We start from the raw sequence: 21,042 nt of genomic DNA, 5'->3' as shown, positions 1-21,042 counted from the left end.
GTATTTCTCCACTATCTTCTAGCATCCCATGTTGCTGATGAGAAGTGATGCCCCTGATTCTTCATCCCTTGAAGGAATTCTTTTTTTTTTTTTTTTTTTTGAGGTGGAGTCTCGCTTTGTTGCCCAGGCTGGAGTGCAGTGGCACCATCTCGGCTCACTGCAAGCTCCGCCTCCCAGGTTCACACCATTCTCCTGCCTCAGCCTCCTGAGTAGCTGGGACCACAGGTGCCCACCACCATGCCCAGCTAATTTTTTTTGTATTTTTAGTAGAGACGGGGTTTCACGCTGTTAGCCAGGATGGTCTTGATCTCCTGACCTTGTGATCCGCCCGCCTCAGCCTCCCAAAGTGCTGGGATTACAGGCATGAGCCACTGCACCCAGCCCATCCCTTGAAGGAATTCTGTATTTTCCTCTTGGAAACTTTTAGGGTCTTCTGCTGATCCTTGCTCTCTTGGTTTTTCATACCAATGTATCTTGGTTTGGTCCTCTCCTATTCACCATGGGGGGAGCTCAGTGCCTCCTTTTACCCAGAGATCAAAATCCTTGAACTCTGGGAAATGAAGATTTCTTGGCCGGACACGGTGGCTCACGCCTGTAATCCCAGCACTCTGGGAGGAGGAGGCCCGTGGATCACGAGGTCAAGAGATCAAGACCATCCTGGCCAACATGGTGAAACCCCGTCTCTACTAAAAATACAAAAATTAGCTGGGTGTGGTGGCGCATGCCTGTAGTCCCAGCTACTCAGGAGGCTGAGGCAGGAGAATTGCTTGAACCTGGGAGACGGTGGTTGCAGTGAGCTGAAATCATGCCACTGCACTCCAGCCTGGTGACAGAGCAAGACTCAAAAAAAAAAAAAAAAAAAAGAATTTTTGGCACTTTCTTCCTCTCTAGAATTCCCATTAGTTTGGTACTGGACTTGAACTTCTAAGCTTATCTTACTTCCTGAGTTCCTTAATTTTATCTTCCAACTAAACTTTACTTTTCTTTTCTCTTTTTGGAGACAGGGTCTCACTCTGTTGCCCAGACTGGAGTGCAGTGGTATGATCGCAGCTCACTGCAGCCTCCACTTCCCTGAGTTCAAGCAATCCTCCCACCTGAGCCTCCCAACTAGCTGGGACCACAGGTACACACTACCACATCCAGCTAAGTTTTTTGTATTTTTTGTATACATAGTGCTTTGCCATGTTGCCCAGGCTGGTCTCAAACTCCTGGACACAGGTGATTCTCCCACCTTGACCTTCCAACATGCTGAAATTATAAACTTTCTTTTTCTTTTTTTTTTTTGAGACAAAGTCTTGCTCTGTCGCCCAGGCTGGAGTGCAGTGGCATGATCTCAGCTCACTGCAACCTCCACCTCCCAGGTTCAGGCAATTCTTCTGCTTCAGCCTCCCAAGTAGCTGGGACTATAGGCGTGTGCCACCATGCCCAGCTAATTTTTGTATTTTTAGTAGACACGGGGTTTCACCATGTTGGCCAGGCTGGTCTCAAACTCCTGACCTCAAGTGATCCACCAGCCTGAGCCTCCCAAAGTGCTGGGATTACAGGCATGAGCCACCGCGCCCAGCCTAAACTTTACTTTTCTTAAAACATGTTATCAATGTCTTTGGTTCTGTGGGTTCACTGAGCCCAGCTGAGTGGCTCCTCCTAAGAGTTGTGGTGACAGAACCTAGGGGTGGTGCTGTCTGAAGGCTCACCTAGGCTGGAATTCCATTTCCATTCATGTGTCTGACATTGGGGTGGCCACACAGCTCAGGGCTGGCTGTGCATCTACCTTTGTGTGTCTTTTCCACATGAGTTTCTGGGTAGATTTCTTAGGCTGACTTCTCCAAAAGAAAGAATCCAAGAGCCTGTGGTAATTTTAATCTATTGTCATTTTATCTCCTGATAGCCTTTTCTTGGGCTGTTTCTTGAAGCATTCTGTGTTTCTTCTAGGAATGTTCTAACGAGGTTCCAGAATGCTCTTCATTTCTCTGTGTTTCTATTTCTTCTCACATCATCTTTCTAATTTACGTTGGTCTCTATTGTTCATGTTGAAAGTCTTCCCAAATACCCAATATCCTTAGCAGTCTTAAAGAGACTAAGACTGAGGTGTTAGGAAGCTCACAAGGAGTTTGCATTCAAAAGCAGGACTTGTCAAGCGCTGGGCTTTGCTGTAGAAAGACTGTGTAGGAAGCCCACTCTCAGGCCAGCCTAAATCCCACCTTACAGGGGTGTCTTTTTCTGGAATACCCCCACATTATTTATGCTAGGAAACCCTGTTGCTGTATGATTTGTGTGTGTGAGGGGATGGAGGGATGAGGAGTGGGAAGCTGTTGACTCATGCACATACCTGTCTCCATGGTGTCTCTGCTGTCGACCTCCTCTCCCCCAGCTCCAGCCCCTCACCTTTCCAGGGCTCTGTATCCAATGGAGGGGGCTCAAGTGAAGGCTTCTTCCCCCCGTTTCACTGTCACCAAGCTTTACCTCTGGACATTTGTGGCACTCACCTGCTGGGAACCCACTCCTTTCTCTGAACAGTTGCAGGGTTTAGCCTCCCTTCCTGAGCCCCTTTTGACAAGTTATCAGGTCCCTGGTAGGGAAAGAAGAACAAGCTCAAGTGCCCGATCTCTTATCTTAATCAGAAGGGGAACCCAGTTCTAATCCAGATGCTGCTATGCTGTCCTCTTTCTGGGTTTCATTTCCTTGTCTGTCAAACCAGAGGGTGGCTTGGCCAACTCACACCTGACCCAGGTTGACACAAAGTCCAACTCCAGCTTCTCTCCACTCCTACCTGAATTCCCAGCAGCATACAAACAGGACTCAGGAGACCTGGGTTCAATCCTGTCTTTGCCATATTCTGGTTGTGGCCTTGGGCACGTCCCTTTACCTCTTAGTTATCCCTTGCCTGCCTCGGAGGGCTGTTGCAGTCACCAAGTGACTGGACCTGAAGGCAAGCTGCCCAAGGGGCTCAATTGTGAGTGTTCCCTCCTCCCACCCAAGGTCAGCCTTGTCAATAATAAACACAGTGACTCTCTGAGCACCTGCCAAGGGCCAGGCCCGCCACATACGGTGTTATTCTCACAATCTACAAGAAAATTACTATTAGCGCCATATTCCCAAGGAAGAAAGTGAGTGCCCAGAGAAAAAACTAAAATTTCTTGGAGGTGAAAAATAGAGACCAGGCTCAGTGGCTCACACCTGTACTTTGAAAGCACTTTGGAAGGCTGAGGCGGAAGGATCACTTGAGCTCAGGAGTTTGAGAACAGCCTGGACAGCATGGGGAGACCCCGTCTCTACAAAAATTAGCTGGATGTGGTGACATGTGCCTGTGGACCCAGCTACATGGGGAGCTGAGGTGGGAGGACTGCTTGAGCCTGGGAGGTCGAGGTTGCAGTAAGCCAAAATTGCCGCACTGCATTCCAGCCTGGGTGGCAGAGTAAGACCTTATCTGGAAAAAAAAAAAGAAAGAATCACTGAAAAGAAAATTTTTATATGAAAGTTGAAAGATAAAACCGAAGAATAAGGCCGAGCGTGGTGGCTCATGCCTGTAATCCCAGCACTTTGGGAGGCAGAGGTGGGCAGATCACGAGGTCAGGAGTTTGAGACTAGCCTGACCAACATGACCAACATGATGAAACCCCGTCTCTACTAAAAATACAAAAATTAGCCGGGGGTGGTGGCGCATGCCTATAATCCCAGCTACTCAGGACGCTGAGGCAGGAGAATCGCTTGAACCTGGGAAGCGGAGGTTACAGTGAGCCAAGATCGCACCACTGCACTCCAGCCTGGGAGACAGAGTGAGACTCCGTCTCAAAACAAACACACAAACAAACAAAAACCCTGAAGAATAATAGAAGTATACAACAACAAAAAAGAAATGGAAAACAAGAGAAACGGGATGAAGGGCCTGGAAGGTCAATGCAGGAAAAGACATGGTGATGATCAAGTCCGGACGGCAGCTTAGCAAGACAGCAGCCAGGAGCAAAGGATTAACAATTGGCCAAAAGCGGACAAAGGCTGAAAAACTCTTCTAGGCACTTTTATTAATTTTTTTTTTGAGGCAGAGCCTTGCTCGGTCTCCCAGGCTGGAGTACCGTGGCACGATCTTGACTCACAGCAACCTCCGACTCCCAGGTTCAAGCGATTCTCCTGACTCAGCCTCCCTAGTAGCTGGGACTACAGGCACGCACTACCATGCCTGGCTAATTTTTGTATTTTTAGTAGAGATGAAGTTTCACCATGTTGGCTAGGCTGGCCCCGAACTCCTAACCTCAAGTGATATGCCTGCCTCAGCCTCCCAAAGTGCTGGGATTACAGGTGTGAGCCACTGCTCCCAGCTTCTAGGCACTTCGGAAAAGTGCAGCGATTACTGACCACACGAAGGCCAGAGATGCAGCAGGCATCTATTTACATGCATTAAATACATATATTATCTTCATGCATTTACACATTCATTCAACAAACATTACTGAGCGCCTGCCATGGGCTGGCATGGTCCTGGGCACAGCTCTGCTTGCAGGAAGCCCACTTTCTCCTGCGGAGTCAAAGCACAAACAAAGCCAAGTCAGTATGTAAAGAAGCAGGGGTGATGAGAGATGCGGACCCAGGAGGGGTTCAAGGGGCTGTCCTGGACGCATGACAGGGAAGCATAGCTTCTTAAAGGACTCGGCAGTGCACCATGAGAAGACACGCACCAGGGAGCAGAGAGAAACGCCAGAACCCTCTCGAAGAAGGAGGGATGTGAGGAGGTCAGGATAGTCACCTGTGCTGAGCCATCATGGAGAGTGAGGGCCTGTAAGGGTGGACACAGTATGGAGGAGGGACAAATCTTCCTCACCGGACAGGTGGGGATCCCTGCGGTGCACTAGGGGAATGCACACAGGGGGCACTATGACCTGGCGGCCCACGGGGCACGGGGACGCACCAGGTAGCCTTGGGCTCTGCAAGTCCCTCCCGGACCCTGGGGAGTGCCATGACGGCTTCCAGCAGCAGTCACTGTCCTGGGAGCGTCCCGCGCTCTAGCCCAGGTGGGTCCCACAACGGTGTGACCAAGGATGTCCTATGACCACCCCTTTACAGGTAAGGAAACTGAGGCAGGAGAGGCGAAGCAACTCGCCCAAGGAATGGGCTGTGCCGGTAGCTTCTCCAAGGCCTGGTGCGCCCTGGCCTGTGCGCGTGATCCCGGGCGGGGTCTCAGTGCGAACAGGGGCTTCGCGATGTGGCCAGCGCGGGCTTATCTCCGTGCCGTGAGGACAAGGCTAGAAGCCTGGGCGGCCGCGGTGGATCCTCGTGGCGAGGCGGGGAGGGCGCCGGGCCTCACTGGCCCGCTCGAACCAGGGCTGCGCAGGGCAGAGCCCAAGGGAGAGGGCCGCGCGGCCGCCGTAACGTCGGAGACGACGCCTGGCAGGCGCCAGCAAACGCAGAAGACCAGCGAGGGCGAGGCAGGGAGGGCGCGACGCGACGACGACCACGTGCCCCGCCCGCCCAGGCGCGCGGCCTGCCGGGAGACGCAGTCCAAACCTTTCGGGAGCAGGACTAGGGGTCCCAGAGAGCCTCGCGGCGCGCATGCGAGCCCCGGCCCCCACCCCCAACTCGCGCGGCCTGCCGGGACTTGTAGTCCAACGCCAGCAGGCTTCCGGGCCCGGAGTGGGCGGTGGGACTCGGGGTCCCAGAGAGCCGTGCGCGGGCCGCGACGCCGAGCACCGCCCTCGCCGTCGCCTCCGGGCTTTCTCCGGTCGCTGCCGCCACCACCGTTGCTTCGCGGGCTGGGAGGCCCGGGGTCCCCGGGCGAACAGAGGCTGCGGGTGGGAGCCTTCGCGGGCGCTGCAGAGCGGGCCGGGGGAGGCCGGGATGGAGCCCCGCCGAGGTGGGCGCGCTGCCGGGCGGGGCGCTTGCGGCGGTTGGGGAGGGGGCAGAGGGAGGGGCCCGGGGCGGGGCTCGGTGGCGGGGACACCGGGGCGGGGGCACCGGGAGGAAGCTGCCTTGGAAGAGGTGGGGGCGGGGACGGGAGGGGCGGCGAGCCCCCGGGAGCCTGGGCGTTAGGCCCGGGCGTGGCGGGGCCCCGGCGGCCTGGGGGGTCTCCTGGGCCCCCCCCCCTCCATGGAGCCCGCCGCCCCGGAGCTCGGTCTCAGATGACTGAACTGGGCACCGAGCGCCCCTGGTGTCCCTCGCAGTGGACTGACGCCGCAGGGGCGAGCTAGCCGGCTCCGCGCCTCTCCGCGGGATCCAGACGCCTCCTGGGGCTGCTGGCGGAGGGTCTGAGGCGGCGCGGCCATGGCTCACCTCCGGGGATTTGCCAACCAGGTGAGAAGGGTGCAGGTCAGGAAGACTAGCGGTCTCTCACCGAGGGGCTCCAGAGTCTCCTGGGGGTTCAGAGGGGAGCGCCACGCCGGAGCGGGCAGTGGGGTGAGGGAAGGAGCGCGCGTCGTGCGACCAGCGGAGCCGTCCTGAGGTGGGCGCAGGGCGGCCCCGGGGCTCTGCCGTGTGCCTGTGGCGTTTTGCGTGGCAGAAGCTCGCAGGCCTCTAGAAACCGAGCCCCTGGTGGCTCCGCCTGTGCGAGGGCGGTGGAGGTGCGTGAAGAGACACCGGCGCAGGGACAGGGCGCTGCCCCCAGCGCGGGGCGGGAACCTCATGTCAGCATCTGAAGGCAGTGGAAGGTCGGGGGCCACCCTGCGGCCTCGGCCTGGGCCACGGGTCATTCTGGCCGTGTTGGGCTGGGCAGGGGCTGTAGGGGAGACCCTGACGGGCGCTGAGGGGCTGAGATTGTGGAGAAGCAGATCTGAGTGGCCGGTGTGCAGGGAAAGCAGAGAACACGTGTGTGCTTTGGCCCAGGGGAGGGTGAAAAGGCTGCTCTGTGCAGGACCGTTTAACCCCTGTGAACGTGAGACTCATCTTTCTTCTTTAAAGAAGTCGTTTCCACTATGGAGCCACCTTTAAGCGTCTGGTGGGACAGCCTCGGAGGGAACCACTACGGCGAGCCCTTAGCCTGGAATGAGGACCAGCTGCTGGTGCCAAAGGGCTTGCCGGGGAAGGAGGGTGGGGACAGCCAACCTGGGGCCTGGGGACTTGCATTCTCTACCCCTCCCCACTTTTTTGACTCTGGCCGCTGGGTTTTCTTACATCTTAGCTGTTCGGTTTTGTTCTTGATGCCTTGGCTCTACCTAAGGTGTTGGAATCGCCGCTAAAATGTGTGGCCCTCCTTGTTCACTCCTATGTGCTGAATGGAGAGTTGGGCCTGCAGTGGAACAGGAAGGGCGTCTGTTCGCGTAGGGGCAGGAACTGGAGTCAGGGCTGCTTTGGAGGAAACCGGACCAGCCTAGAGACCCGGAACACCATGTGCAGCTGTTGGGCCAGGCAACCTGGACCTGCGTGGTCACAGATGAGACTGGGGCTTGCTGACTGATGCTGAATTAAGCTAACAGATTTTTGGTTTGCTTTTGGCATTCTGTATCTGGTAACTTACATGACTAAGGTGCTGGGAGAAAAATCTGCCACCAGTTTATTTTATTTTATTTTTATTTTTTTGAGACGGAGTTTCGCTTTTGTTGCCCAGGCTGGAGTGCAATGGTGCAATCTCAGCTCACTGCACCCTCTGCCTCCCAAGTACAAGTGATTCTCCTGTCTCGGCCTCCCAAGTAGCTTGGATTACAGGCATGCGCCACCATGCCCAGCTAATTTTGTATTTTTAGTAGAGACGGAGTTTCACCATGTTGGTCAGGCTGGTCTCAAACTCCTGACCTCAGGTGATCTGCTTGCCCTGGCCTCCCAACGTGCTGGGATTACAGGCATGAGCCACCGCGCTCGGCCACCAGTTTATTTTTAAGAACTGCAGAAATAACTCCTTTGGGTCACAGGATGAGAAATTGGAGCTCCGAGGTGCCCCGTAACTGTGTGCTGTTGGTTCTTGGTGCGATCACACACAGGGAAGGGAGTGCGGGCACATTGGAGAAGGGATTCCAAAGGTAGGAAGCTCCTTTTGTCCTTTTAGGGATCCCTTTGTCCCAGCCTGGATGATGAGAGACTTGACTTCATATAGTGGCAGAAAACCTGAGGGGCTGTGGTTTTCTCCTGAGATGGTTGCCATGGTATCCTGTGGACCTGTGGGGCAGCCCCTTTGTGGGAGAGTGGGGCGCATTCCCCCCATAGCCTGTGCTCCTGCCTTAGACTTCTCCCCTCTACGTGGCCAGTTCCTGCCTGGCCCTGGAGGGCCCGAATGGCTGTGGGGTGCCAGAGCACTGTATCACCACTCAGCTATGTGTGCTGGGTCATTCCCCTTGTTTTGTGGGGCAACACTGACAGCAGACACATTGGCAAGTGGAGGCCCCAGACCTGGCAGCCCCAGGGCTAATGTGGAGAACAGGTGTCCACCGCCCGAGTCAGCTGAGTGGCCCGAGTGATCATCCAGGCCACAGCTGCTGCTACATCCAAAAGAGGATTCGCAGCCTCCAGGCCAGGGGCCCACTTACCCTTTCTTCTCCAGGTGGGGGTGGGGATGGCTTGCCTTGGCTTGGCCTGCGATGTCATTGTAGGGCCAGGATCACAGCCAAGAGGGTTCCTGTCACACAGTTTCTGCTTGGGCTGATGAGCCCTGGCTCTGGCTTAGGGGTCCGCTGTGCTCCCCTGCTGTGAAGCAGTAGAGGTCTGAGTGCCCACCCAGGGGTTTCCCTTCCGGGGCTGCTGTGATGGAGCAGATTCAGCTCCAGGCCCTGTGTGGAGAGCAGCATGGCCTCAGCAGGGAGCAGGGAGTAGAGCAGGGCGGGAGGACGCGTCATCCAGAGAGGCCTGAAGAGTGGGAAAGGGATCTCTGGGAGTTGGAGGGCTGGTGGTGCTGGGTAATGCTGCCAGGCCATGGCCCTGCTTTCTCCAGGCCCTCTCTCAGGCCACCTTAGACAGGAGTAGATGGGAGGACACAAGCTCAGGGCACCAACCAGACCTCTGGAATCCCCAGGAGGACTCCCTTGGGGTGCTTGGCAGGGTTGGGTTGAGGCTGAGGCCAGGCCTACAGGCTAACGGCTCGGTGGAGCAGCGTCCCAGGGCCCTGAGTAAGCGTTGATGGGCTGAGCAAACGGAGGATTTGACAAGGTGGCGTTGGGCCTGCTGGAGGAGGAGCAGGCAGAAGAGGGGCTGCTTCTGCAGATCACCTGAGGTCAGGAGTTCAAGACTAGCCTGGCCAACATGGTGAAACCCTGTCTCTACAAAAATTCAAAAAAAAAAAAAATTAACGGGGCATGATGGCGGGTGCCTGTAAGTCCAGCTACTCGGGAGGCTGAGGTGGAAGAATCGCTTGAACCTGGGAGGTGGAGGTTGCAGTGAGCTGAGATCACACCACTGCACTCCAGCCTGGGCAACATGAGCGAGACTCTATCTCAAAAAAAAAGAAAAAGAAGAGGGGCTGCTTCTTAACCTTGTCCTGCACCTGGCATCCAGGACTGGGCTAGGAACGGGTGGTCCTCCACCAGAAATGGAGCAAACGGAGGAGGAAACGGAGATGACGCTCTCTATGGCAGGAGGGTGATATTTTAACACTGACTGCTTACCTGTGACAGCCAGTGGGCTGATGAGCTTATGCTTTGACATGCACTTGTGGTCCCAGCTACTCAGGAGGCTGAGGAGACCAGCCTGGGCACACAGCGAGACCCCCCATCTCAAAAAAAGATTGCATGTTCTGGGTTGACTTTCCTTTCAGATGGGGGCTGGTTCTGACCTCATCTGTGCCACCCACCCTCAACCTGGAGACAGCTGAGCACCTGTGACTTGTCAGCTTTGAATCTTTCCTGGCTTCTCTTTAGAACACATGGTCAGCTGCAGTGGTGGGGCTGGGGGCAGACACAGCTCACCTTGACCGGAATGACCCCGGGCAGTACTCAGCTCTCTCTATCCTGCCGAGTTTCTTGACCTTGGCTTTGGGGACTCCTGGTAGCAGGTGGGCTCAAGGCACCCCCTGCTGTTTCCTCCATGGGTACTGGCTTTAGGACTGGGCTGCTGTACTGATGAGAGAATGAGAAAGGTCACTTTTGACTCGACCAGCTGTCTCAACTGGCCAGACCTTTGGGCTACACTGCAGCTGGCCTGCTCTAGCTGCTGCATGGGGGCCACCTGCACACCCCCGGGCCTTGACAAGCCAGCCTTGCAGGGAAAGGTTAGGTGGCCTCTGGCCCTCCCCTAACTGCCTTTCCTTCCCCAGAGTTCCTGTCACCTCGGGGTCTGGCGCTCAAAAAGGGATGTGCAGCAGCATGTTTCAAGGTGGGGGCCTGTGTGCCGCCCCTTCCACCCTCCTGGTTAGGAACCCTGGGAGGTCAGCTTATTGGCAGTTTCACACGGAAATGTCGCCTCAGGCTGGTGCAGTGTCCAGTTGGCTTCAGCCAGCTCCTCCGCTGGGCTTAGGCCTGGGGTGGACCCAGCACACAGGTGTCCAGGGGGTGAGCGTGAGGGCTGTGTGTGGTGTACCCTATCCTTCTTGGAGGGCACGGTCTCCCCAGGCCCAGGAACGTGGAGGGCACCCCCACCCAAGGACCTGTCCTGTCTTCAGTGTTTTTGTGGCATAATTAGTCGTTTTGCCTTTTTTTTTTTTTTTTTTTTTTTTGAGACGGAGTCTTGCTCTGTCGCCCAGGCTGGAGTGCAGTGGCACGATCTCCACCTTCTGGGTTCATGACATTCTCCTGCCTCAGCCTCCCGAGTAGCTGGGACTGCAGGCGCCCACCACCACACCCGGCTAATTTTTTGTATTTTTTAGTAGAGATGGGGTTTCACCGTGTTAGCCAGGGTGGTCTTGATCTCCTGACCTCGTGATCTGCCCGCCTCGGCCTCCCAAAGTGTTGGGATTACAGGCGTGAACCACCGCGCCCGGCCCGTTTTGCCTTTTTATGCTCTGCCACACTAAATTGGCATCAAGACCCTTGATGTTGTTAGGGGAGGGGCCGTGCGTGGTGGCTCACGCCTGTAATCCCAGCACTTTGGGAGGCTGAGGTGGGCAGATCACCTGAAGTCAGGAGTTCGAGACCAGCCTGGCCAACATGGTGAAACCTTATCTCTACTAAAAATACAAAAAATTAACTGGGGGTGGTGGTGCATGCCTGTAATTCCAGCTACTTGGGAGGCTGAGGCAGAAGAATCGCTTGAACCCAGGAGGCAGAGGTTGCAGTGAGCCAAGATTGCGCCACTACACTCCAGCCTGGGTGACAGAGCGAAAAGCCATCTCAAAAACATTTAAAAAAGGGTCGAGGCTTGAGGACACACCTCTGCTGGCTTCCCCTGGACTCTGGGCCTGGGCCACAGACCAGGCACCTTCCACACCAGTGGCTCAGAAACTTTTAGGCGTTGCTTCTTTAAATCTGAGGACTGTGTGAGGCAGCTTTCTGCATCAAGAAAGCATCAAGTTTCTAACTCCGCGCTGGTGTAGCTGTCAGGAGGACTTATGTAGGGGTGAGGGAAGCCCTTTCTAAATACGTGACTTTCAGGAGTGAAGGAGAACTTGGTTAACACATACTGAGGTTTTTTGTTTTTGATGGTTTTTTTTTTAAATTTTTTATTTTTTTGAGACATAGTTTCGCTCTTGTTGCCCAGGCTGGAGTGCGATGGTGCGATCTCGGCTCACCGCAACCTCCGCTTCCCTGATTCAAGTGATTCTTCTGTCTTGGACTCTCAAGTAGCTCGGATCACAGGCATGCGCAACCTCGCCCGGCTAATTTTTTTTGTATTCAGTAGAGATGGGGTTTTACCATGTTAGTCAGGCTGGTTGCGAACTCCTGACTTCAGGTGATCAACCCGCCTTGGCCTCCCAGAGTGCTGGGATTTCAGGTGTGCACCACCAAGCCTGGCCTGATGAGTTTATTTTTTAGTAATTTCAGATTTATAGCAAATTAAGTAAGAGCTCCCAAATCCCCCCTCACCCCCAGGGGCCATTCACCTATTAACATCTGTCACGGGGCTGGCATGTTGTTCGGGTTAGATGAGGCAACCTTCATGCCGTGTCATCACCTGAAGCTCCTGTTTCCAGCAGGGTTCATCGAGTTGGCCTGGCCTCTTTATACTTTCTGGGGACTTTTTCCCTTGCATGGAAAGTTCAGTTTAGGTTTTTTTGTTGTTGTTTGTTTGTTTGTTTTTTTAATGGAGTTTGATTCTTGTTGCCCAGGTTGGAGTGCAATGGTGCGGTCTTGGCTCACTGCAACCTCCGCCTCCCGGGTTCAAGCAATTCTCCTGCCTCAGCCTCCTGAGTAGCTGGGATTATTACAGGCACGAGCCGCCACGCCCAGATAATTTTTTTGTATTAGAGATGGGGTTTCACCATGCTGGCCAGGCTGGTCTCGAACTCCTGACCTCAAGTGATCCACCTGCTTCGGCCTCCCAAAGTGCTAGAATTACAGGCGTGAGCCACCGCGCCCGGCCAAGTTTAGTTTTTGAACAAAAAGGGAGAAAGGAAGAAACCAGAGAAGAATTGAGGTGCGCTCCCTCGGACTCCCCCTTCCCTACAGGTCCCTTCCTCCCCAGCAGGGCAGCCTCTGCCTGTCCCCCGCCTCTCGTGACCGGCGCTGTCTGCCCTCTGTCCCCTCCCTGGCCCCACAGCACTCTCGAGTGGACCCTGAGGAGCTCTTCACCAAGCTCGACCGCATTGGCAAGGGCTCATTTGGGGAGGTCTACAAGGGCATCGATAACCACACGAAGGAGGTGGTGGCCATCAAGATCATCGACCTGGAGGAGGCCGAGGATGAGATCGAGGACATCCAGCAGGAGATCACCGTCCTCAGCCAGTGCGACAGCCCCTACATCACCCGCTACTTTGGCTCCTACCTAAAGGTGCCTGTTGTGGGAAGGCAGGGACCCTGCTGGTGCTGTGCCCGGCTCTCTTCCATGTCAGAGGGACTGAGTGACATGCCAGAGGGTGCAAGGCGGTCTTGACGGTTCAGTGCATGCCTTCCGGGAAATTGCCCTGGGCAGGCAGGGTGTGAGCAGGGTCCACGAGGGTCAGTTGGCTCTAAATGGCCATTGGGACCCACTTGCCTGCCTGTGGTAATGCAGTGAGGGCGCTGCTAGGAGCACTCTGGGGGGCCCCTGCTGGCAGTGGTGAGTGGGCCTGTGAGGAGCAGGTGGCTGGTGGTGCCAGTGTCTGGGGTGTAGGGAACGCTGTGGCCATCCTGCCCAGGAGGGTGATGGGTGTGTCGGGTCACGTGCTTGCCAGCCATGCCCTCTTCCCAGCCCTGTAGGACTGGATCAGCAGCCTGGTTTTTGATGGGGTCTTGGTGAAGTGGAGTCAGCCACTGCTGTGTGTACTCAACCTGTCCTCTGAGCATCTGTAGCAGTAGTGTGGCAGGAGGGGAAGATGGGCAAGGCCGAGAGAGCCCTTTCCTGTTCAGGGTTCTTGGCAGGGATGGGACCGGTGGGGCCTGGGCCCTGGCTGATTCCGGCCTGTGACTCCCACCCTGGAGCATGCCCTTCCTCTTGCTGCCAAATGCTGATGGGTTTGTCTCCGGTCCCAGAGCACCAAGCTGTGGATCATCATGGAGTACCTGGGCGGCGGCTCAGCACTGGACTTGGTGAGGCATAGGCCATGGCAGTGGGGGGTCATGCAGTGTCCGAGTCCCCTGCCCCTCAGACTCATGGGCTCCAGGGGCCACCTCTCGTTTGGTGTCATGGCACGTTAGGTGTTAATTAGGAATCGTCTAAAGCAAAAATGAACTGCCATCTGCACGTCTGCCCAGTTGGTGCTGAAAGGGATCCTGGCCTGTGGGAGTGGGCGGGGGCAGGCCTGCTGGGAGATGGCTGGGAGCCTATTTTTCTGTTACATGACAGTAAGGTGAGGCTGGTTTATATGCTTTAGAAAGAGCCTCCACCACCCCGCTCCCATCTGAAACTTAGTTCTGTTTGGGAAGTAAAGGAACACGAAGCCCCCAGCTATCTGCAGGGACAGCCCTTCCCTGTCAGAGAGGCAGAGAACTCAGGCATTGGGCCTGGGACAGGAGCTGAGGCCCTGCTGTCGCACCTTCCTCTCCAGCTTAAACCAGGTCCCCTGGAGGAGACATACATTGCCACGATCCTGCGGGAGATTCTGAAGGGCCTGGATTATCTGCACTCCGAACGCAAGATCCACCGAGACATCAAAGGTCCTGCTGGGGGTGGAGGTGGCTCTTGTAACGTCCTGAGCCCCACTGACCTTAGAGAGGCCGGGGCCTGTGAGGGGCAAGTGGCAAGTGGTGCCCAGGGTCTGGAGTATAGAGAACCTTGTGGCCACCCTGAAACTGAGCAGTCCTGTCTCGCTCCCTTTCCAGAAGATACTACTTGTAACGGTTTCCTCGTACGCTGAGGAAACCAGCTGTGGACTGAGTGTAGGAAAGGGCCACACTTGGCTGGAGTTGTTGGTTCCCTGTGGCGCACGGCACAGCAGCAGGTGTAGAACTGAGTAGCCCCAGCGTGTGGTCTGGCCCTGCTGAGAGCAGACGGGAGGCTGGGCCAGCCCATGGGGAGGGACTTGCCACTGGCAACAAGCCATCTCTGTCATGTAGGGGACGATTCTGGTGGAGCAGGGGGCTTCCTGGCAGGCCCGTGTTGGCCACACCCTTGGTCAGGGTCACCTCTGCGGTAGCCCCCAGTGGGCGAAGTCGCTTGTCGTTGGGATTTGTTGTAAAAGCCAAATGCAGGAAGAGCCCTGGAGCTCGGAGTGGAGCCCTTGGGCTCCTGCTGGCAGTGCGCCTGTGGCCCTAGGTGGCCCTGGGTTTGAGAGCGGCAAGGAGGGCTGAGGTCCTGAGGACAGCCCTGCTGTGCCCTAGGAGGCCAGGTGGATGGTACCCTGGCCCTTCTCAGGGGGCCCAGGGTGGAGCCACGTGGAGCCTGGGATGACGCCCGCCTGTCCTGTGTCAAGCAGCTGCCAACGTGCTACTCTCGGAGCAGGGGGACGTGAAGCTGGCGGACTTTGGGGTAGCAGGGCAGCTCACAGACACGCAGATTAAGAGGAACACATTCGTGGGCACCCCCTTCTGGATGGCGCCTGAGGTCATCAAGCAGTCGGCCTACGACTTCAAGGTGGGTGCGGCGGGCGGGCGGGTGCGGGCACCATGCCTGGCTCGGGTGCTCAGGGCAGCGACAGTCCTTGTGTTCTGTCCAGGCTGACATCTGGTCCCTGGGGATCACGGCCATTGAGCTGGCCAAGGGGGAGCCTCCAAACTCTGACCTCCACCCCATGCGCGTCCTGTTCCTGATTCCCAAGAACAGCCCACCCACGCTGGAGGGCCAGCACAGCAAGCCCTTCAAGGAGTTCGTGGAGGCCTGCCTCAACAAAGACCCCCGATTCGTAAGGCCCGCCTCTGGCCCGGTCCCTTCTACACAGGATGTGGAGGGAGGGCGTTCGCTCGGGGTGGGCGGCACAGCCCGGAGGCCCAGGCCCACCAGCCTTGTAGCCGTGAGGACCCGCCCCGGTCCAGGCTGCCTCACGTTGGCTTCCCTTAGGCAGAGCTTGGCTGGGCCCAGTGACTAGTGTTTCCCTGACCCTCTGCAGCGGCCCACGGCCAAGGAGCTCCTGAAGCACAAGTTCATCACCCGCTACACCAAGAAGACCTCCTTCCTCACGGAGCTCATCGACCGCTATAAGCGCTGGAAGTCAGAGGGGCATGGCGAGGAGTCCAGCTCTGAGGACTCTGACATGTAGGGACCTGGTTTATCCTCATGGTGACCCTAGGTGCTGTGACGTGGGTGGTCCCCACTCCGGAAGCAGGGGCGTGGGCCCTGGGGGTGAGGGTGACCGGATACAGTGTTGGGCAGGGACCCCCTCAAGGCTGCAGGACGGGGCCTGCTGAGGCATCAGCTGGACCCCGTGGCCTGGCAGAGCCCCGTCTGGTACCTCGGGTTTCCCTTGGCCGTGCGGTGTGCCCTGAGGCCCTCATGCCTCCTGGCCCTCTCCCCACTGGCCCTGGCAACTCCTCATCCTCTTCAGTGATGGCGAGGCGGAGGACGGGGAGCAGGGCCCCATCTGGACGTTCCCCCCTACCATCCGGCCGAGTCCACACAGCAAGCTTCACAAGGGGACGGCCCTGCACAGTTCACAGAAGGTCTGTTCCTGGCCTGGCCTTTGCCCTCTGTGCACCCCTGGGGCCGTGGGATGGGCTGGATGCGGGACCCAGCTTTGTCCACCCAGTGTCTGGAGCTTGGACAAGGAGCTTGGGAAAGGCAGGGGTGGTCTGAAGCCCACTGTGACACTGGGCCTGGTGTGGAGACCCTGAGCCCCAGCATGTGCCGGGAAGATGAGGGCCTGTTCGGAGCCAAATTTGTGAGGAGAGGGTGGGAGTCACAGGCCCTCAGAGTCAGGAGAGGGTGGGAGTCGCCCTCAGAGTCAGGCCATCCGGGTGGCTTGATGGTTTTGGGGCCGGCCCTGGACATGTGCCCCGACAGGCTGCTCCCAGTCTCTGTCTCTTCAAGGCTAGAGCCTGGGCAGGGATGGGAGTGCCCTGCCTGTCGCCTGCACGGCCCTGCTCACCCTGGGCCTCCACTCCTTTGCAGCCTGCGGAGCCTGTCAAGAGGCAGCCGAGGTCCCAGTGCCTGTCCACGCTGGTCCGGCCCGTCTTCGGAGAGGTGAGGATGGGGCTGGGGCTGGGCCTGGAGTCCCGTCAAGGACAAGGCTGTGACACTGTTGCACGGAGATGTCTCCCTCACAGCACTGTGGGGCGGTTTCAGCTTCTAGCTTTCCTGCAGCTGATTATGGGCTGGGTTTTCTGAGTGGAAGGAGCAGAATCTGCTACAATGACTCCTTTTGTACTCCCAGACCTGCCAAGGTTCTCTGGGTTCCTAGGGTGACTTTTTTTTTCTTCAGGTGCAAACACAGATGATCCTTCTATAGAGAAAACAGAGAAGGTTTAGTCGGGGTCCATCCCCGGGCAGGTGCCGCCCTGGTTAGTCACGTGACCCTGCATCAACTTCACCTGCTGATGGGCAGTCAGCACCGTCCTCAGAAATGTGATACAGCCAGGATCTCTGTGCCCAGGGCGTGGCCAGTGGGCTTGGGCCCAGGTGTGCCCTCCAGGAGCCCCACCTGGAGCCTGGGGAGGGAGGATGGACGATGTGGGTGAGAGGTGGTGACGGCAGGGCCTGCCTGAGGACGGCAAAGGGAGGAGCACGGTCGAGGGACATTGGCCCCAGCCCATGTGGAGACCCCAGCGGGAAGCAGCCACTCAGGCCCAGGTCCTGGGCAGCCTGCTGATCCAGCCACAGCCCTCCGAGGGTGGGTGACACCCGGTGACAGGAGGCTCAGATGCTGGTGTCCTGATGGAGGTCAGATCTGGGCCTGGTCGTGCAGTGTGCTTTGGGAGTTTCTGGGCTTCGTGTTTTTGGGTCTGATTAGACCCATTCAGTGGCTTCCATGACCCTCAGCTGGGAGGAAGCCATCTGGTCCCCTCCTGAGAACCGAGGTCCGAGATTCCCTGGAGTGTAGGGGGAGGGTAGGTGCTGTGGGGAAGGACCACTAGGGTCCCCATTGGCAGGGCAGGGGCAGAGGCTTCCTTGCACCACCTCACTTCCCGGCTTGCTGAAGGGCTCCCGGGTGTGGGTCCTAGGCGAAGGCCCTGAAGGCCTCCAGTGTGACTGTGGCCGAGCAAAGGAGCAGGCTCCCTGAAGGCCTGTCCTGGGGTCCAGGGTCAGGCGTGGTGGTCTTTTCACAGCTCAAAGAGAAGCACAAGCAGAGCGGCGGGAGCGTGGGTGCGCTGGAGGAGCTGGAGAACGCCTTCAGCCTGGCCGAGGAGTCCTGCCCCGGCATCTCAGACAAGCTGATGGTGCACCTGGTGGAGCGAGTGCAGAGGTGAGGGCGGCCGTGCCATAGGGTCGGGGAGGGCACCCCCACCAAGAAGCTGGACGTGGGGTGAGGTCCAGTGCCCACTCGTGGGTGTGGCTGCATTTGGCACTACATGGGCTCGCTTCACTCTGGGAAGGCGCAGCGTGGCATCCTCTTCCTTGTTTGGACCCAGCTCACAGGGCCATGGAGACTTTGGGGCTGGAGAGAGTGGGCAGGGCCTTTCCAGTCTAAGTGTCTGAGGCAGTGTCTCAGGGTCCCTGCCTCAGTGGCCACATGGCTGTCCTCAGCTGGCCTCTGCCCTCCACCTGGTGGCTCCCGGAAGCTACTCTGACACGCTGGTGGCAAAACGTCAGAGCTGCCCCTGTGCTGACTCGAGTCCTTAGCACAGAGACAGGGCAGGACAGATGCTGGGCCCTCCACCGCCCAACGGACTTAGGGTCCAACCGCCATGCCGCCGGCAGATGCGCCAAGTCCTGGTCCACACACAGGGACCCCTTCCCGGCGCCCCTGGGCAGCAGCTCTGGGGGTGGGGTCTGGGCCAGTCATTGCTGCTCCTGAGACCCTGTGCATTGGGGACACCTTCAGACCCACGTGGTGCGGTGGCTTGTCAGGGCTGCCACCGCAGACTGCACACCCAAGAGGCCGTCAGGAGCCTGGGCACAGAGGTGCACGCACGCAGCAGTGGGCTCTTCTCTCTGCAGGTTTTCACACAACAGAAACCACCTGACATCCACCCGCTGAAGCGCGCTGCTGTTCAGATAGGGGACGGAAGGTCGTTTGTTTTTGTTCTGAGCTCTGTAAGAACTGTGCTGACTTGGAAGGTGCCCTGTGCTGTGTCGTGCCTGCAGGGACACGTCGGATCCCGTGGGCCTCACATGCCAGGTCACCAGGTCACCGTCTCCTTCCACCCCTGCAGTGTGCTGTTCTGCACGTCAGGGATGCTGTTCTCTATGCCCACTGCCCTCCTCCCTCTCCTGGCCCAGCAGTATTGCTCACGGGGGCTCCAGCAGCCGGCGTGGCCCTCATGACCTACGCCTGGGTCTTCTGCAGACTCATGCAGCCCTATGGCCGCTCAGACCAAGGCGCAGAGCAACTATCAGGGCAGCTCTGCCTCCTCCTCCCATGAGGTGGGGAGAGGCAACAGGGCAGCCCCCAGAGGAGTGTCCTGGCCGCTGTCCTCCCGGGGCCCATGATGGCCATAGATTTGCCTTGTGGTGTTGGATCAGGTACTGTGTCTGCTCATAAGTACTTGTGTCATCCAGAATGTTTTGTTTTTTAAGAAAATTGAATTGTTTCCTGAAATATTCTGAGGTTAATATGTTAGTTTTCATAGAACATTGGGAGGCCCCTGCCACTTTCAATAAAGACCTGACTTGGAGACATGCAGGTGTGTGTGGTGGGGCCCGGGCCATGCGGGGCTGCAGCATCCCTGGTCCCGAGTCCTCATCGCAGCACGCAGAGATGGCAGCCCAGCCCCCACTTCGAAACTTCCCTGTGACGGATTCCTGGGCTCTGCTTGGCCCACCGGAAGAACAGAGCAGGCGGAGGAGAATGCAGGTGGGGAGATGCTGTTTATTTATTTTTAATCAAATGTGTGTGAACAAAGCAGTCGCCCATCTACTTCCCGTTGGAAGGAATGCTGGGCAGTAATAAATTAGAGGGCCCCACCCTCCCAGGGCACAGGGGGACTTTGGTTTCTGCTTCTCTAGAGGTACATGGGGAACAAGCGTGGCTTCTACCAGACTTGTTTAGCTGTGACCTGCAGGGCAGGCCCCTGGGGCTGCCACTTGGTTCACCAGATGGAAGGTCAGCATGGCTGTGTCACGCTTGTCTGAGAGGGTCCTGGCAGTGGGTATGCAGGGTGTATGGCAGGGCCTCTTTTCCAGGGCTTGCTCTAGGCCAGTCCTCGGCAGGGACCCTGCTCTGGGGAGAGAGGCAGGGTGTGCCCAGGCTTTGGTCTGATGCCGAGAGCACTGCTCAGGCCTTGTCTGCGTCTTTGAGCCAGGGGCCTGGGAGCTGTGGCTTGAGCGGCTCCACGCTCAAGACCCGCACATTTTCCCCAGGGCCCCAGATAGCTGCCGGCATGCACTAGGTCCTGGGTGGGGGGATGAAGCCCCTCCCAGATGTTACCTGAGGCCCACCCACACTGCTGGTGCCAGTGGGGATCCAGTGAGACCACAGCCACTTCCCATCTGTTGAGAAGCCTCAGGACAGAGGTCACCTCTGTGTCCTGCTGTTCTTTGTAGTTGTGTCCAAACCTGGGCAGGTTGAGCGTCATTCCTCCTTCCCCCTGACCATCCCCTCCAGCCCTGAGGAGGGTTGGAGGCCATCCTGCACGATGCTTGGGGCCCTCCCGGCTGAGCTGCTGGCCCCCTGGATCACCTCCATCCACCTGGAGGAGAGGGCGGCCATCAGACCAGTGAGCCATCTTGTGCTCAGACACTGTCCCAAGAACAACCCAGGATACGGGACAAGCAGGACAAAAGAAGGGTTAAAAACCTGGGGCCGGGTGCGGTGGCTCATGCCTGTAATCCCAGCACTTTGGGAGGCTGAGGCAGATGGATCACTTGAGGTCAGGAGTTCGAGACCAGCCTGGCCAACATGGTGAAACCCTGTCTCTACTAAAAATACAAAAATTAGCCAGGCGGCGTGGCGCGCATGCCTGTAATCTCAGTTACTCAGGAGGCTGAGGCAGAAGAATCGTTTGAACCCTGGAGGTGCAGGTTATAGTGAGCCAAGATTGTATCACTGCACTCCAGCCTGGGTGACAGAGGGAGACGCCATCTCCAAAAAAAAAAAAAAAAAAAAAGCATTGCTGTTTTTTGGAAATGCTGGAAGCATTGCTCAGCCCTTCCTTTCCAGGGCCCAGAAAACTTGCCTCCACCACCATGAGTAGAAACGGGAGCTGAGGAGACATCGATGTTCCTTGGGGCCCCAGTCAGACCTCGGCAGCTGACCAGGGCTGCCTCCTGCAAAATTACCTTTCAAATGTGTACTTGCTCTCAGCCCGGAAGAAGTAGACGTGGGATTTGAACTGGAGCTTGAAAACATAGTCTTTGTGTATGCCATCGGCCTCCCTGGGGATGCTCACGCTGTAGCCCAGCAGCGGGAGGCTGGCCAGTGGGTAGTCATCCTGGAAGACAGCATAGGGACACGGGTTCCAGGGGCTGGGTTGCCACAGGGAATGCCCATTCCTCTGCTACCTGCACAACGGTGGCACGTACAAATGCCCACGGGCCAAGGGAGCCAGTTTCCCTGTTCACACAGCACAGGGTGTGTGGGCAAAGCATGGGAGG

The 21,042-nt window shown here is 57.3% G+C and overlaps 2 protein-coding genes across 5 annotated transcripts in view; one reads left to right on the top strand and one right to left on the bottom strand.

The window, feature by feature from the left end:
* The first annotated feature begins 5,675 nt into the window (after positions 1-5,675).
* Positions 5,676-19,124, top strand: STK25 (serine/threonine kinase 25). Of its 3 annotated transcripts, XM_057301568.2 has the most exons (12): positions 5,827-5,845; positions 6,153-6,282; positions 12,541-12,771; positions 13,452-13,508; positions 13,967-14,075; positions 14,834-14,991; positions 15,074-15,259; positions 15,464-15,609; positions 15,899-16,013; positions 16,462-16,533; positions 17,616-17,752; positions 18,448-19,124. In XM_057301568.2, the coding sequence occupies exons 2-12, from the start codon at positions 6,253-6,255 to the stop codon at positions 18,485-18,487; spliced, it is 1,281 nt and encodes a 426-aa protein (XP_057157551.1). In that variant the 5' UTR covers positions 5,827-5,845; positions 6,153-6,252; the 3' UTR covers positions 18,488-19,124. The 3 variants fall into 3 exon arrangements, with proteins under 3 accessions (XP_008963858.1, XP_057157551.1, XP_054965292.1); XM_008965610.4 differs by lacking the exon at positions 6,153-6,282 and having other exon boundaries at positions 5,676-5,845; XM_055109317.2 differs by lacking the exon at positions 5,827-5,845 and having other exon boundaries at positions 5,977-6,282.
* Positions 19,125-19,304: 180 nt separating this feature from the next.
* Positions 19,305-21,042, bottom strand: part of FARP2 (FERM, ARH/RhoGEF and pleckstrin domain protein 2) — a 139,241-nt gene continuing 137,503 nt past the window's right edge. For both annotated transcript variants that reach the window (XM_034955575.3, XM_034955576.2), the window contains 2 exons: positions 20,728-20,879; positions 19,305-20,138 (listed from right to left, as the gene is read on the bottom strand). In XM_034955575.3, the coding sequence (XP_034811466.1) occupies positions 20,021-20,138; positions 20,728-20,879 (270 nt within the window). In that variant the 3' untranslated portion in view covers positions 19,305-20,020. The remainder of the gene's footprint in view (positions 20,139-20,727; positions 20,880-21,042) is intronic.

This window comes from Pan paniscus, chromosome 13 (assembly GCF_029289425.2).
Source record: "Pan paniscus chromosome 13, NHGRI_mPanPan1-v2.0_pri, whole genome shotgun sequence".
Taxonomy (NCBI): Eukaryota; Metazoa; Chordata; class Mammalia; order Primates; family Hominidae; genus Pan; species Pan paniscus.
This window is presented reverse-complemented; position numbering and strand designations above follow the sequence as displayed.